A 16121-nucleotide genomic window follows, 5' to 3' on the forward strand; every position below is an offset into this window, starting at 1 on the left:
CAGTTCATAGAGAAGAATTATTTGAGATTGTACTTAATTTGAAAGCAGGAAAGGACCCGGATATGATGGCATTACAAATAGAGTAATGAAAAACATTATACATTCTCTTGCTGATCCCCTGCTTCATATATTTAATTTATCATTGCAGCTTTGCCAGGTCCCAAAGAAGATAAAAATAGCTAAAGTTATACCTATTTTCAAGAAGGGAGACCAATTAATTACTATTAATTATCGCCCAATATCTTTCTTAACTTCGTTTTCAAAAATTCTTGAAAGGATCATTTATAAAAGGACAGTTGCTTTCCTTAAGAAATATAGTATTATATGTGATAATCAATTCGGTTTTAGAGAAAAAACATAATACAACTCATGCTATATTGACATTAATAAATAAAATATCTACTTCTTTTGATAATTCTGATCATACTGTAGGATTATTCCTTGACTTCTCAAAAGCATTTGACACAATAGATCATGAAATACTGTTATGTAAGCTATCAAATTACGGTATCAGAGGGACAGCTTTATAATGGTTTAGGAGTTATCTTACTGATAGAATTCAGTTTGTTACAGTAAATGAATCAGAATCTCTAACAAGGCCAGTTTCATGTGGAATTCCACAAGATAGTATTCTTGGCCCTTTGTTATTTATACTTTATGTTAATGATATGAGAAATTCATCTCATGTTCTCTCATTTATTCTCTTTGCTGATGACTCCAATATTTTCTATACACACCATGATCCACATGTACTTGTGAGCACTATGAATACAGAATTTTAAAAAGTAACAAACTGGATTAAAGCCAACAAATTGTCACTGAATCTGCAAAAAACTAATTATATGCTTTTTAGTCATTCATTGAAACATCTACCGCATCAAATACTTTTAGATAATACTGAAATCAAAGAAGTGCAAACAACAAAATTTTTAGGTCTTACAATAGATAACAAGCTTTAGTGGAATGCTCATATCAACAATACTTGCAAAACTGTGTCAAGAAATATCTGAGTCATCAATAAGCTTAAATACGTTCTTCCAGCACAGGCGCTATCCATGTTGTATTGAGCATTAATTCTACCTTATCTTAATTATGGAATTCTGGCATGGGGTAATGCCTCTCAAAGGAGACTAAATAAAGTCTTGCTACTTCAGAAAAAAGTACTGAGAATAATATGCAATATGTCCTTTAGAGCTCATACGGATGAATTGTTTCGTCAGAAACGTATCCTTAAAATCAATGACCTGTACCGCTTGCAACTATTCCAATACATGTATCAGCTAGATAGAAATAGTGTACCTAATGTCCTACAAAAGAAATTTATGAGAAACAATACTTTACATTCATATAATACGAGACAATCAAATGACTATCACTTACCTAAAAGTAAAACAGTATTTTCTAGCAAAACTGTATTTTTCACAGGACCAAAACTCTGGAATTCTCTGGACAGAGAAATGAAAGAGGCAGCTAATCTTATACGATTTAAATTACTCATCAAAAAAAATTTCCTGAATTCTTATTGATTCAATCAAATATTTGTGAACTTCATACTTATCCACGGTAGTATTGATTATTTTTTAAGTCAATATTTAATTTTGTATATAGTGTAAATACATTTGTGTTACAGTGTTTATATCTATATAATTTTATAGAATTTTGCTGATTATTTTACTCTATCCCGGAAACTTGTGTTTTGATAGGGGGTCTACATTTTACAAGCTCTGCTTTTTAGTAGGCCCCTCCACTTTTTTTCATTTCATTGCTACGTTTCAATCCTGCATATGTTATGCATTTTTTTTTCATTGTAAACATGATTACGAAATGTACTTTGATGATTGTAGAATATGAACATATCAATAAAAAAAATTTAAAAAATATAAATCTGCCGTTGACGTCATTTCATTGCAATTGATCTTTCCTTTATACAAGTTTTCAGTGAATTTACAAAAAAATTAATGTAAGTTGAACAATGCATGATCTTTATCTTTATAATATTATGAAATGAACTTGTTTTTTGGGCTTCAAAATACATGTAAAAAAAAAAGAATTGAAGCAAGTGACAGAGCAAGCGTACAGAAGTTGCACCTTCGCATCACCGGGTCATGACGCGATGGTACGCCAGATCTTCAGCGTTAAGCAGCGTTTCATGTAGACGTACGTACACGAGGAGTCAAATCTAAAAATCGATGCAAGGAGTCAAGGTCCTCTTGGAGACGAATTGTATCTTCATCTGTCTTGATGTTGGCGTAAACCATGCTATCATCAGCAAAGAGCCTTTCTGTTGAGCTGTTGCAGAGATATTCTTGCAGGTCATTGATGAAGATGAGAGAGAGCATTGGCCCTCATGTTACTTAGCTGGGGTCGGAGATAAATCCGTCAATTATAATGCGTTTGGCTCTATTACTCAGGAAGTCAGCTATCCAGTTGTAAATGTGATCTCCGAGTTCATAAAATTGAAGTTTGTGTAACAAGCGTCTGTGAGGTACTGTGTCAAAATTTAATAATTAAAAAAAAAGGCAAGGAGTATGATAGTATCATATCCAATAGACCATCTTTTCTTGCGAAAACCATGTTTGGGGGAGGCACACTTCGGTTTTAAAGGCATTTTTATATTACAAATATTTATTGCGCTTCTCAGGGGGGGGGGGGCACGGACTGGCTCTGCCCCTGGATCCGCCAGTGGTTAGGCGTGATGTTAGTTGCCCTGCACAAATTATAGATAGCCTATAGACTTGGAATTTCCCGAAGAGCTCAGACACTACGTGTCATGGATGATTTCCTGTCTACAATGTTTTGAAATAAGAAGAATGGAGAGAAATTGTATTAAGTACTTCACTATGCAATAAACACGGTCACTTTCGAAACAAGTTATTACACGTTGTACGTTGTACATAAAAAAGGAACTGTCGACATTTTAAATAGGTTTCGAGCCGAACGAACTGTGCTCATTTTGTAAACAAATTGAGGAATACTATACTTGTTGATAACACAACTGAGGACGGATGTATACGTGTGTGGGTGTGTGTGCCTGCGTTTGCGTTTTTAGTCTAACTTCTCTCAGAATTATCACGGTCAAAAAATGTGAACGCCAAAGAGATTTGACTCAAGAAGTGTCCAAGTTTGTATACATTTGTTTCTATCTTAGGATAATTGTTATTTTTTTTAATATGAGTTTAGTTTCGAGCTTCGAATGTTAAATGCAGAATGATATATTGAAATTACATTGTGATTTAGGATAATGTTGAATATTTATATCTGGTGTTTTATATCAATCTTGTAATAATTAAAAAAAACTAAGAGCCTCATCGTCCATGACGTTCGTTTGGTCATTCTTAAGGAAAACCGCGGTCAAAATCTTCATGTACAACTAAAGTTTGTTGTACATAGAAATCAGCTTAACGCTAAATTTTAATAATTGAAATTAATTCATATTCTTAGTATTTCATTGTCCTTTGTACTTTCTAACATTGTTTTTTTCTATTAAATTTTCTTTCTCTGTACCTGCACCTCTGTAACTACTTCCAAAGTTATCATAAATGACAGTTTCTCTTGCAATATGACCGATTTTTGGTTATACATAAGTAGATTTTTCGATTTTGTTAATATTATACTTAACATGTATTTCCTCTCTTTTCCTTATCTAGAAAATAAACCAATAATTTTGCAGAGAAAATGAAACGATTGATAATCTGGCCTACAAATAATCTCACAATGTTCTTCCGAGTGCCGACGATGAGGTAAAACACCTATCTGTATCACAGCACTGTTTGGTGTTGATATTATGGTGTTGATGTTGCTTATTATCTATGACTCCATATTTGGAAATGTACATGCACATTGTAAATTTACATTTTTAGAGTCTTTAATCAATGCATAAATTTGCCAGAAAATAACTACTAATAAAGACATGGAGGTTATCATTGCGGTTGAATTTTATGGTAAGGAAAATATACTGTATATCAAAGATGATTAAGTATAAATGTGTTTTTATAAAATATTTTTTGTTTGCTTTCTATAAACCAGTTACGCCCTTTTAATGTGCAATACTGCACTTGAATCGAGATAATCGTTTACTTTAAAATTTCTTCCAAATTTGATTTCCAATGATATCTCAACTGCGCAGCCTTACAACGATCTGTTTTTACCAGCTCCGTTTACCTTCTTTCCAAAACTCCACTATAGTTCCCTCTCCTTCTCTTACTTTCATTCCCCCTCTCTCTCCTCTCTTCTATAGCTTGCATTTTTGTTCACTCTCTCCTTTCCCTTCCTCACTTCTGGTAAATCCTACTGTTTTAATACTCCAATTCCCCTGTTTCTTAGTTTTACATAAAGAATATTCTTTTTTTTATATGTGTCTACTTGACAAAATGCATGATACCATCCCTTACTTATTTAGGCAAGAAAGTTTTTCACAGGCTTGACTACTATTTTGTTTTTACAATCATGTAATTATAGAATACATCATCGTGTGTATATTATTGTACTTGCCTGGGAAAAAGTTCTGCAATTAAGCCTCTAGCTACAAATGCATTTTTTTTTCAATAAACTATTACCATTCAGGTTGCAAATACAATAAGAGTTAAGAACGGTTTGAGTTGGACGATGTTGAACCGATATTTACTTTTTTCACTCAAAACATTGAATATTTATAGACATTCATATGAAAACGTTTGGAAACGATTTTATACATTTACGTGATTTGAATTCCAGATTATTTGCTCGCTATTCATGAAAAATGTACACGAACGTACAGAAAATAACATCAGAAAGTAATTGCCAGAATGTATTAAAAAAAGGACCCCATGTTCACAGGTTTATATTCTAAACATTTAAGGGGTAAAATATGTGATATGACCTTTCGAAAGCCATACATGTAGTTGTGGGATTTGACAAAATAATTTAGTGTTATATAGCCATGGTAAATATCAATGTTCTAAAACAAATATTTTGCACAAATTTCGTTCATTAAAAATAGTATTGATTACGATCAGGCGAAGCAATAAAGAACTGCTATCAATCAGAATGCATTTAATTTGATGTGTCACAATACCAAGTGATGAGTATAATGATATTATCTTTCTCCCTCTCTCTTACTGTTCTCCTCTCTCTCTCTTACCAAGATTTAAATCATATTCCCTATGTATATTTTGTGCCTGGATCACTTCGATTGTGACTTCGACTACTGCAACCATGGAAACGACCACTTGTGAGTTTTATGTATCTCGTTAGATTAGTTTTGACATGATGCTATCGAAATGCATTAACTTGTAAGCTTTCGAAAGTACTAGGATATAGGCATTTGTCGCAAAGATTATAGAAATTGCGCGATATTTATTATTTTCTAGGGGCAATATCGTATGTGGACTTAGAGGCAATATTTATGAATAGGCCTATGACAATTTTCGGGTGATACGTCCCTCGTTGACGGTGTTACTTTCAGTTATGATAAGCATGATAAGGTTCATCTTTGCAGTGAATAGCTTATTCCCGATGGTTTTGTACCATTTTTTTACATGTATTTCGTACGGACTCCATTCACCTTTGGACTATAATTACTTACTTTGTTCGAGATCAATGTCATATGCTGAACGAACCCCTGGTAGTAAATTTGCAACTGCCAAACTCCATATAGCCAAAAGAATTTAAAGGGAAAGTTTATTTCTAATATGAACTGTTATAGAGCTTGTAAAGTAAGAATGATATTAACAAAACATTATGTTATCTGTAATTTCCTTTTTCGTTCGGTGTGACTAAAATGTTTATTTGAACTTCCGTACACAGATCTGAAAATGGATTGCACAAATAGTATCATAATTACAAGTCCTGGATATCCTTCCATGTACGAAAATAATTATTTCGCGGAATGGTGCATCAGTGCGCCTCATGGTAGAAGGATCCTGGTTACTTTCAATTACTGCAGTCTGGAATCAAACAGGGATTACATAGATGTCATAGACGAGAACTCTAAAAGCTACTCAGGCGAAAATGTGCAATTCCCTCCATATCTGGCGAAGGGAAACAAGCTCCGCATAGAGTTTTCTTCATCTCGATGGGGTAGAAGGAAAGGTTTCAATATTTCACTCGCCTGTCATGAGCCTGCAAGTAAGTATGACGGGAGAGAATATGAATGGATGAAGAAATCATGAATCTTTATTTCGTTTCAATTCCAACAACAACAACAGCAACGGTAAATCATTGTACCACAAGTTAAGGGCAAAGAACATTATTGCAGAATAATATGTACTACATGTACTACACTACTATCGTAAATTGCAACATGGATGAGATAAAATGGAAAAGCTTATGGGCAATTGGCCATCAAAATGTTATAAAGTAACTTAATCGTTAAAACCTATAAGAGCAAACAAACAAATATGAAGCAAATTGGAGTAAATAACCACAGTACTTATATACATATTTACATAGGATACACTAAAAAAAAGTGAAATACAGACGAAGCAAACAAATGCAGGTAGACTTATAGAATAAGAATATGAAAAAAATGACCGAAAGAGAGGAAAAGGAGAAATATAAATAGTAAACCTCTAATTCTGCATAGACAATATTGGAAAAATACAAGTAATAAAATTAGACATGATATAACCAGCAGGCATTCGTTTAAAGATTTCTTCATTAAAATATCTTCATCTTGTTTGTAAAATGATTGAGGCTTACTGATTGCTTTGATGGATTAGGAAGGTGAGGGTGAATACGTTACTTAAAATAATATTGTTATGTACTGTCATCATCGGTTTAAACGGGAACTACAAGTAAATAGAATGTTTGGCTTATTATTGTCTCCTTTGTTATCTTCGTCACTTTCCCCTTTTATGATGTTACCCTGCTATGTTTGAACTTGTTATTTCAAAGCAGGAGACAACATTTTAGTTCGTTTAATGGGTGGTATTAAACCGTCAGAAGGATTCATCGAACTCTCGTCATCAGGTGATTGGATGATAGTCTGTAACGAAAGCTTCACTGTGAGGGTGGCAGAAGTCATCTGTAGTGAGCTTGGCTATCCAGGCGTCAAAGATATCACCTTTGTGAATGTGAATGCACAAAACTGTACAAGAGCTCCAAGTTGCGGAAATGGTAAGTACCCGTACCCCTTTCTTCTCTGTTTTAGCACTATAAATGTATACCTCAATGCTGTTTTAAGTACAATATAAAAAGGGTTTTATCTGATAACTTTATTACACAGATACGTATCGTTTGATCGATTGCACGGCTGGGAATTCAAGTTGCGAATCTGACCAGGTTGTGAAAATAAAATGTCATGGTGAGTCGAGTTATCTTGTTATAATCTGTAATCAATGTAAGACCCCGGTTTGGGGTTTGCATGTGTGTGATTTATTTTTTTTAACATTTTGTTTTTATTTGTATAAGGGGGGTGGGATTACAGCTACCTCATCTTTATCAATATTGAATATAATTGGTGTCTTATATAGTTTATAAGGGGAAATACTGTTCATTGCAAACGTAAAGTTGTTTTGGGGGGCCTGAGCTGTCACGAACTCAGTTAAACGATTCCACGAAAAAGAGAGAAGAGGGGAAGAGCAAACACAGAAAAAGAATGTGATAAGAATTTTATCTGAATGTGTACGTGGGTGTTTAGGGGTGCAGGTGTGTGTATTTGTGCACTTAGAGATCTCACGCATGAACATGATAAGCCCGTTCGTAGTTCCAATCTGCGCATGATCAGAAGATTTTGCGCATGATCAGAGGAAGGTTATTGGTACTAAAGTGATATGGTATGGTGGCTAGAAATTCAATGATGTCTTGATTGTTCATGTATTCTTTTCAAGTTTGTTTTTCATTTAAATACACACACACAAATGCTTCCATGAACAACTAACATTTCACAGTTAGCCAAGTACATTGTGCGTCATTCTGCGAATATTGTTCATTCAGCGTAGAAATTAAATTTATTTATTACCAAATATCACTGTCAGGTACAATGAGAAGGAATAGTACATCACATCTAATCAAAACATTTTGTAATTGGAGCTAACATAATAGCAAGATGCTAATCGAGGTTAGTCCCAAATAATGTCATTATCATAGTTTAAACAATAATTTTAACTAAATCTCAATATTGTGCATCGATTTCAGTTCTACGTCTCATTATTACTGTTGCAGAAAATTTCGATTTTTATTGAACACTATTCACCAGAAAAAATATCTTAATTATTCACAAAATCTTTATATCAAGTTATTTGTTTTAGGCAGTATCTTACCATACCAAATTAATCATAATCTTCCAGTAGCATTAATTTTTAACGATTTACTAAATATTTCGCGACTGGGGGTGTTTCTAATATTACTTGGCAGATTATTCCATAAAGTAGGACCAGAAAATGAAATTGATTTTGATTGTTTTCCCAAATTGGTATTATTTTTTTTCAAGATTAGCATTTCGCTTTTCTATATTCCTTGTATTGTAAGGATGGTCTATTAATTAAAAATAATCAATAATACTATGCGGCAACAGAATATTAATTAACTCGTGCATAAATACTCCTATCAAATATTGGTATTGTATTAAAATTTGAAGAATATTTAGATCATAACATAAAGGAGCAAAGTATGATGGTTGAACGTCATTATTCTAGCTATCCTTTTTTGAAGTAATAATATAGGGTTCAGGGTTGTTTTGCACGTCCCACCCCAAACTTCCAGACCATACTTTATATGTGGTAAAATAAATGAGTTGTATAACATAATTTAGATTTTCTTTGTTATATAATTCTTCAATCTATAAAGTATTATTATTTTTTTGCTTGGCACATTGCATACAATGTCAACCTGATTCTTCCATGTAAGGTTTTGTCGATACATATACCAATTAAAAATGTTTATTCCACACACTCTGATAAAGTTCCTTTCAGTGACAATTGTCCTGATTTTAAAATATTTTTTCGTCTAGTTAAAACAGATATTTTTAGTTTGCGTAACATTGATTGTCAATTCGTTAGCATTGCACCATGTTTTCATATTGTTTAAATTGAGACTAATTTCTGATATTAATCAATATGTTGTTCATCACAATTGAAAGTATGAAATAAATTTGAGTCATCCGCATGAAATCGACCTGTAATCTGAATTTACACCATCATAATTAACAAATTGTTTTTGTTTTGTGAATAATCACTAAACCGTTCTACTGCCTTACCATGTATGCCATAGTGTTCTAGTTTCTTAATGAGAATATAATGCTTAATCGTAACAAAAGCTTTAGCAAAATCGATGAATATTCCTACTGTCAACTTTCCTTCATGAGTATTTCTTATAATTTGATTTATCAGTGAAAGTTTCGTGCTGTATCCATTTCTAAAACCATATTGGTGTTTATACGATATTTCATTCTTTTCGATGAATTTCATCAATCGTCCATTCACTAGTTTTTGAAATATTTTGCTAATCGCGAGTAAAATCGACATTGGTCTATAATTTCCACGTAATTCTATATCTCCCTTTTTGAAAACTGGTATAACTCTTGTAACTATTAATTTATCTGGAAAAATAACTGTGGTAAATGATACATTGAATATATGCGAAAGGGATTTGCGAATACAATTCATAGCATATATCAACATTCGAACTGATATGTCATCATAGCCACTTGCTCTAGATTGATCAAGAGTGTGTAAACATTTCTTTAACTTCTGAACTTGTTATTGGCAGGAAGAACAATGTTTGACTAATGTATGGACCCATGAACTCTCGTTAATTGACATTTGGCTCCTCAATTTTCTCAGCTAGGTTTTTCCCAATAGTAGAGAAGTAATTGTTGAGTGAATTTCCTATATCAACAGATGAAGTAATTTCGGAAAGTTCATTTTATAATTCTAACAACTCATTTGTTATTTTTGAATTCAGATTCGAACACTTCTTTTATTCAAAAGTTCATTGATATGACTCCAAGCTTTCTTTAAATGTTTTTTGTATGCTTGAAACTTATGTTCATAATGCATTTGCTTTGCTTTCCTTAAGACTGTTGGTAGCTGATTTCTGTATTTTCCCCCATTTATTCAAATTATTCAATCTTTATTATAATTTGATTTCATAACTTGAGAAAAAGTTTGTGTTGATATTGAATGCTCAATACATCGTGTTATCCAGGGTTTATTTTTCTTTTTCTGTTTAACACATTTTGTCTCAATAGGAGCATGTTTATTATAAATAAGAATCGTCTTAGGAAAATATTTTAAGCATCAGTAGGATCCATACATTCTAAAACGCTTTTCCAAAAATTAGTATTGACATGTAGATCATTACAAAATGAATCTATTGAAAAATTCTGAAAGTTTCTCTGTGTTACACTATTTTTGTCTCACCTGCATAGCAGAGTGAGACTACAGGCGCCGCTTTTCCGATGGCGACGGCGGCGGCGTCAAATCTTAACCTGAGGTTAAGTTTTTGAAATGACATCATAACTTAGAAAGTATATGGACCTAGTTCATGAAACTTGGCCATAAGGTTAATCAAGTATTACTGAACATCCTATTAGAGTTTCATGTCACATGACCAAGGTCAAAGGTCATTTAGGGTCAATGAACTTAGACCATGTTGGGGGAATCAACATCAAAATCTTAACCTGAGGTTAAGTTTTTGAAATGTCATCATAACTTAGGAAATATATGGACCTAGGTCATTAAACTTGGACATAAGGTTAATCAAGTATCACCAAACATCCTGCATGAGTTTCACGTCACATGACCAAGGTCAAAGGTCATTTGGGGTTAATGAACTTTGGCCGATTTGGGGGTATCTATTGAATTACAATCAAAACTTTGAAAGTATGTTGGTCTAGTTCATAAAACCTGGACATAAGAGTAATCAAGTATCACTGAACATCCTGTGGGCATTTTAGGTCACATGACCAAGGTCAAAGGTCAATGAACTTTGGCCATAATGGGGGTATCTGTTGAATTACCATCATAACTTTGCAAGTTTATTGATCTGACATTTGAAACTTGGACATAAGAGTAATCAAGTATCACTGAATATCCTGTGCAAGTTTCAGGTCACGTGATCAAGGTCAAAGGTCATGTGAGGTCAATGAATTTTGGCCACATTGGGGGTATTTGTTGAATTACCATCCTATCTCTGTAAATGTATTGGTCTAGTTCATAAAACGTGGAAATAAGAGTAACCAAGTATCACTGAACATCTTGTGCGAGTTATAGTAGTTTTCAAAGTCAGCACTGCTGCTATGTTGAATCGCGTGATGCAGGTGAGACGGCCAGAGGCATTCCACTTGTTTATTTGTTTAACACACTTGAAATTCTTAAAAAACGGAGTAAACTGGGAGATGTTCAGAAATATCTACCTCGATACTCCCTGCTTGAATAGGATAGGCATATAATTATATTAGTATAAAAATTGTCAATGAGAGAAATGATAGAACTCGTTATTCTTGTTGGACTTGTTATCAACTGACGTAAGCCATAACATTCTGTCATGTGAATAAAATCACAACTTTCAGTTGGAGATAAAACATTTATATTGAAATCTCCTACAATAATGCAATGATTTCTGTCCAAATTCAAGTTATCCAATTGCTCGTTGAGATGAGGACTAAATTCTGCAAAGTGGCTGTATGGTTTTCTATAAATAAGCCCAAATATGATACTCACATCCTGAATGAGAATTTTCAGCCCTAATGAATTAGCATTGTGCAAGGACAAATTAGGCATTCGTTTGTAATTAAGTCCTGAATTAATATAAGCACCAACTCCTCTTCCTCTTTTAATATTTCTACTTTGTAATTCAAGATTATACCTTCGCATTGAAAACTGATTTATGTCTATAACATTCCAAACTTCTGATAATGCGATTATATGAAAAAAATGAAGTAAATTCATCTTCATATACTTCTTTCAACATTTCAAAATTGCGATTCAAAGATCTCACATTCACGTGCGAAATGGAGCATGACTGAGCAAAAGCTTTTGTCGAGGAAAAAGTTTCAGGGGAAATTGATGTTGTTGTTATTCGAAATGGATCAAGTTCTCCGTTATCATTAAGCGTAATTCTGTTAATAAGTGTAGTATCCATTACGTTGAGAGGTATTACGTAAAAGATAGAATAAAGACATTACATATTTACCGTTATGTCAGATTCGAAATATCTTATTTAGAGAGTATGATGTCAGGAGCTTCTAATCATAGAGTGTTCATTGATGTGCTATTATAGTCACCTGGTCTATTCAATTTCTTCATCCTGCTTTGTATTAAGGGATATATGATTACGTTATATCTTGCTTTGAAATATGTTTATCATAATGAACGAAATGAAAGGACATTTGTCCATGAAGTAACTACGAACTGAGGACACACCGTAAACCAAGGGAGACCTCGATTTGAAGACCGTGCTTTTGCAAATAAGGGTAGAGATAAAAAGTAATCGATCCATCAATAAACACCTATACTGATGACAATGGTTATGTTAACCTCTCCCCTCATCTGGATTCGTTAAGTGATTTGTGTATTTGTGCATTATTTTTCTTGACGCGTTTCTGTAGAGCCCGGATACAAAGGATGTTATGAGCTTCAAACTCAACAATTACAGAACACATCAAAATCTGAGTTTTCAACAGTGTCTCAGTGTATAAACTTGTGCAAACAAGGAGCTTCCAACACTTCGTGCAAACCACGAGGACTTCAAACACACGCTTTTATGAATAAAACTGCATGTTTCTGTTCCACACATGCGGATGTCGATTTGAACGATTTGTCCAAGACGTGCACTGACGATTCACTCTCATTTTCAATTTATGATGGTATGTGTTTGCATGCATTAAACATTATCACGTTGCATATTTTCTTTTCAGGAATTACAAAAATATCACTTTCATTCAATCTTTCTAATGTGATACAAATCTGAAGATGCAATTATTTTAGTATTTTGTATTTAGTATTTAGTATGACCAAGAATTGAAGTGAAATTGAATTGAATAGTATAATTTGACCACCCCGTCGGCGTTACAGGAGCCATTTAGCCCCTAACCCATGCTTTTGAGTAATTGAGGAAGAAAGAATAAAACGTATTAAAAGGAGAGCTCTGGGTCGTGCATTCTAAAATACCATATTAGTTGTGCTTGACCAAGTGCTCTGAGTAATAGGTCAATGGTGGTACTGAGAAAGAAGTGACGTCACGTTTGGTTCATCTCTCCCCCGCCCTAACCCTCCCTCCGATCCTGTTTGGAAACGATCCTGTGGCCATAACTCATTTTTGTTTAAGTCAAGTGTGAACTAAAAACGGAAGTATATATATGGGACAAAGAAAATCATGAATTTATAACGATTTAGGGTTTTCTTGAGAAACGTATTAGATATTTTCAAGAGCACAAAGTCTAAGTTAACATAACTTACTAGATTATAAATCAAATGAGACCTAATACATACACTGTGTGTTCAATTAACCACTTTTTATCTTAAAACGTGAGAATTTATTTCATTTAACCTATATCCAGAATTCCTAGGTTGGGTTAAACTACGTGGACTCCCAATGTTTAGCATTACAAATTTATAACGAAATTTTGTGAATCGTAAAAAATTGATAAATTCAACTTTGCATTTTCTTTTATTATGATATCGTCAGATACTCATCTGCTGCTGATACGAAAGAATTATGAAAGAATTAATAATATCTTGAGATAATAAATGCATTCCCCTTTCTTGAACTACTTTACCAAGTTTACTTTCTTCATAGCCTCTGTAGGATTCTGTGATAATCTGAACGACACGATTGGTGGATCTTGGGATTCTAACATCACGAGGTTTGGTTCTATCATTAATCTTACCTGTATGTATGGATATACACTGAAAGGCAATGGAACCATCCAATGTGTGCCAGGAGTAACGCCATACTACCCAATATGGAATGATTCAATTCCGGAGTGTGAATTAGAAGGTGGGTGACGACACCAATTAAATGATAGTATTATATTTTCATGGGCATTTTCCTCCAATGGCAGTTTTTTGTCTCACCTGCGAAGCAGAGTGAGACTATAGGCGCCGCTTTTCCGACGGCGGCGGCGGCGTCAATATCAAATCTTAACCTGAGGTTAAGTTTTTGAAATGACGTCATAACGTAGAAAGCATATAGACCTAGTTAATAAAACTTGGCCGTAAGGTTAATCAAGTATTACTGAACATCTTATTAGAGTTTCATGTCACATGACCAAGGTCAAAGGTCATTTAGGGTCAATGAACTCAGACCATGTTGGAGGAATCAACATCGAAATCTTAACCTGAGGTTAAGTTTTTGAAATATCATCATAACTTAGAAAATATATGGACCTAGGTCATTCAACTTGGACATAAGTTTAATAAAGTATCAACAAACATACTGCATGAGTTTCACGTCACATGACCAAGGTCAAAGGTAATTTGGGGTTCACGAACTTTGGCCGATTTGGGGGTATCTATTGAATTACAATCAAAACTTTGAAAGTATGTTGGTCTAGTTCATAAAACCTGGACATAAGAGTAATCAAGTATCACTGAACATCCTGTGGGCACTTAAGGTCACATGACCAAGGTCAAAGGTCAATGAACTTTGGCCATAATGAGGTTAAGTTTTTGAAATATCATCATAACTTAGAAAATATATGGACCTAATTCATGAAACTTGAACATAAGGTTAATCAAGTATAAAAAAACATCCTGCATGAGTTTAACGTCACATGACCAAGGTCAAAGGTCATTTAGGGTCAATTAACTTTGGCCGAATTGGGGATATCTGTTGAATTCCCATACTAACTTTGAAAGTTATAGATCTGATTCATGAAACTTGGACATAATAGTAATCAAGCATCACTGAACATTTTGTGCAAGTTTCAGGTCTCATGGTTTTTTATGACCGCCCTATTCCAATAATGATGTGTTCTTTTTATATTGTATATCATATTTCAATACTATATTTTGAATTTTTCACTGCTCAAGTTTTTTACGCAATTGTATGATATGTGTAAGTTTTATTGGAATTGAATAACAAAAATGAATTGATGATTAAGGTCAAAGGTCATTCAGGGTCAATGAACTTTGGCCGAATCGGGGATATCTGTTGAATTGCCATCATAACTTTGAAGGTTTATTGGTCTAGTTCATTAAACTTGGACATAAGAGTAATCAAGTATCACTGAACATCCTGTGCGCGTTTCAGGTCACATGACCAAGGTCAAAGGTCAATGAACTTTGGCCGAATTGGGTGTATCTGTTGAATTACCATCATAACTTTGAAAGTTTATGGATCTGGGCCCGTATTCCATAAACGAGATAAGCATGCTTAAGTCAAAAAATCTAAGCATTTTGTCTTATTTTCTGTCTAAGATAAAATTCTTAGCCAAAACGCGTATTCCATAAAGAATTGGCTAAGAATTTTGTCTTAGAATTTGGCTAAGAGGTTTTGCGCAACTAAGACAGATATAGGATGAATGGCTAAGTAACTTTTCTTAAAAATGCAGATTCTGTATTTCATAAATACAACATGGCTAAGAATTTAGCCCTAACTTTAAGACAGCTGTGAGTTGTCTTAATTGTATTAGTTTCAAGGTAATTCAGCCAACAAAATTTTAGAATTTATACCTATATTGCATTTCGAGCTCCTGCCTCATTTTTTAAACCGATTTTCATGAAATTTTGAACACACATTGGTCTTAAGGTAAGGAGGTGGAAGATGTTTTTCTTTTTCAGAAATTGTGTTGCCATGGTAACAATATATTATGGCCAAAATTTTGCCGTTTAAAATACTTCATTAATTTTCTACCAATTCTCATGAAAGTTGGCTCACACATTGGATTTGAGGAAAAGATGTGCAAGACACATTTATGCAAGTGTCGGAAATTGTGTTGCCATGGTAACGGAATATATTGGCAAAAAATAATGTATAAATGTTGCTGTTCTAACTACTTTCTCAGTTTTTAACCAATTTTCATTAAATGTGGCACAAACATTAGTCTTGATGTGAAGATGTGCAAAACATATTTTATGCCTACATAAAAAATTGTGTTGCCATGGTAACAAAAAAAATACCAGAAATAAATGAAAATCTTGTGATTGAAATACTTTATCAGTTTTCAACTGGTCTATTCTCCTAAAAACTTGGCATAC

General features: G+C 33.6%; 1 protein-coding gene across 1 annotated transcript; it reads left to right on the plus strand.

The window, feature by feature from the left end:
* The first annotated feature begins 5840 nt into the window (after positions 1-5840).
* LOC121421837 (scavenger receptor cysteine-rich domain superfamily protein-like) lies at positions 5841-13928 on the plus strand. Its single transcript, XM_041616639.1, has 5 exons — positions 5841-6105; positions 6877-7095; positions 7205-7282; positions 12530-12787; positions 13720-13928. The coding sequence occupies exons 1-5, from the start codon at positions 5841-5843 to the stop codon at positions 13926-13928; spliced, it is 1029 nt and encodes a 342-aa protein (XP_041472573.1).
* Positions 13929-16121: the final 2193 nt, after the last annotated feature.

The sequence above is a fragment of the Lytechinus variegatus genome, chromosome 9, assembly GCF_018143015.1.
Source record: "Lytechinus variegatus isolate NC3 chromosome 9, Lvar_3.0, whole genome shotgun sequence".
Classification (NCBI taxonomy): Eukaryota; Metazoa; Echinodermata; class Echinoidea; order Temnopleuroida; family Toxopneustidae; genus Lytechinus; species Lytechinus variegatus.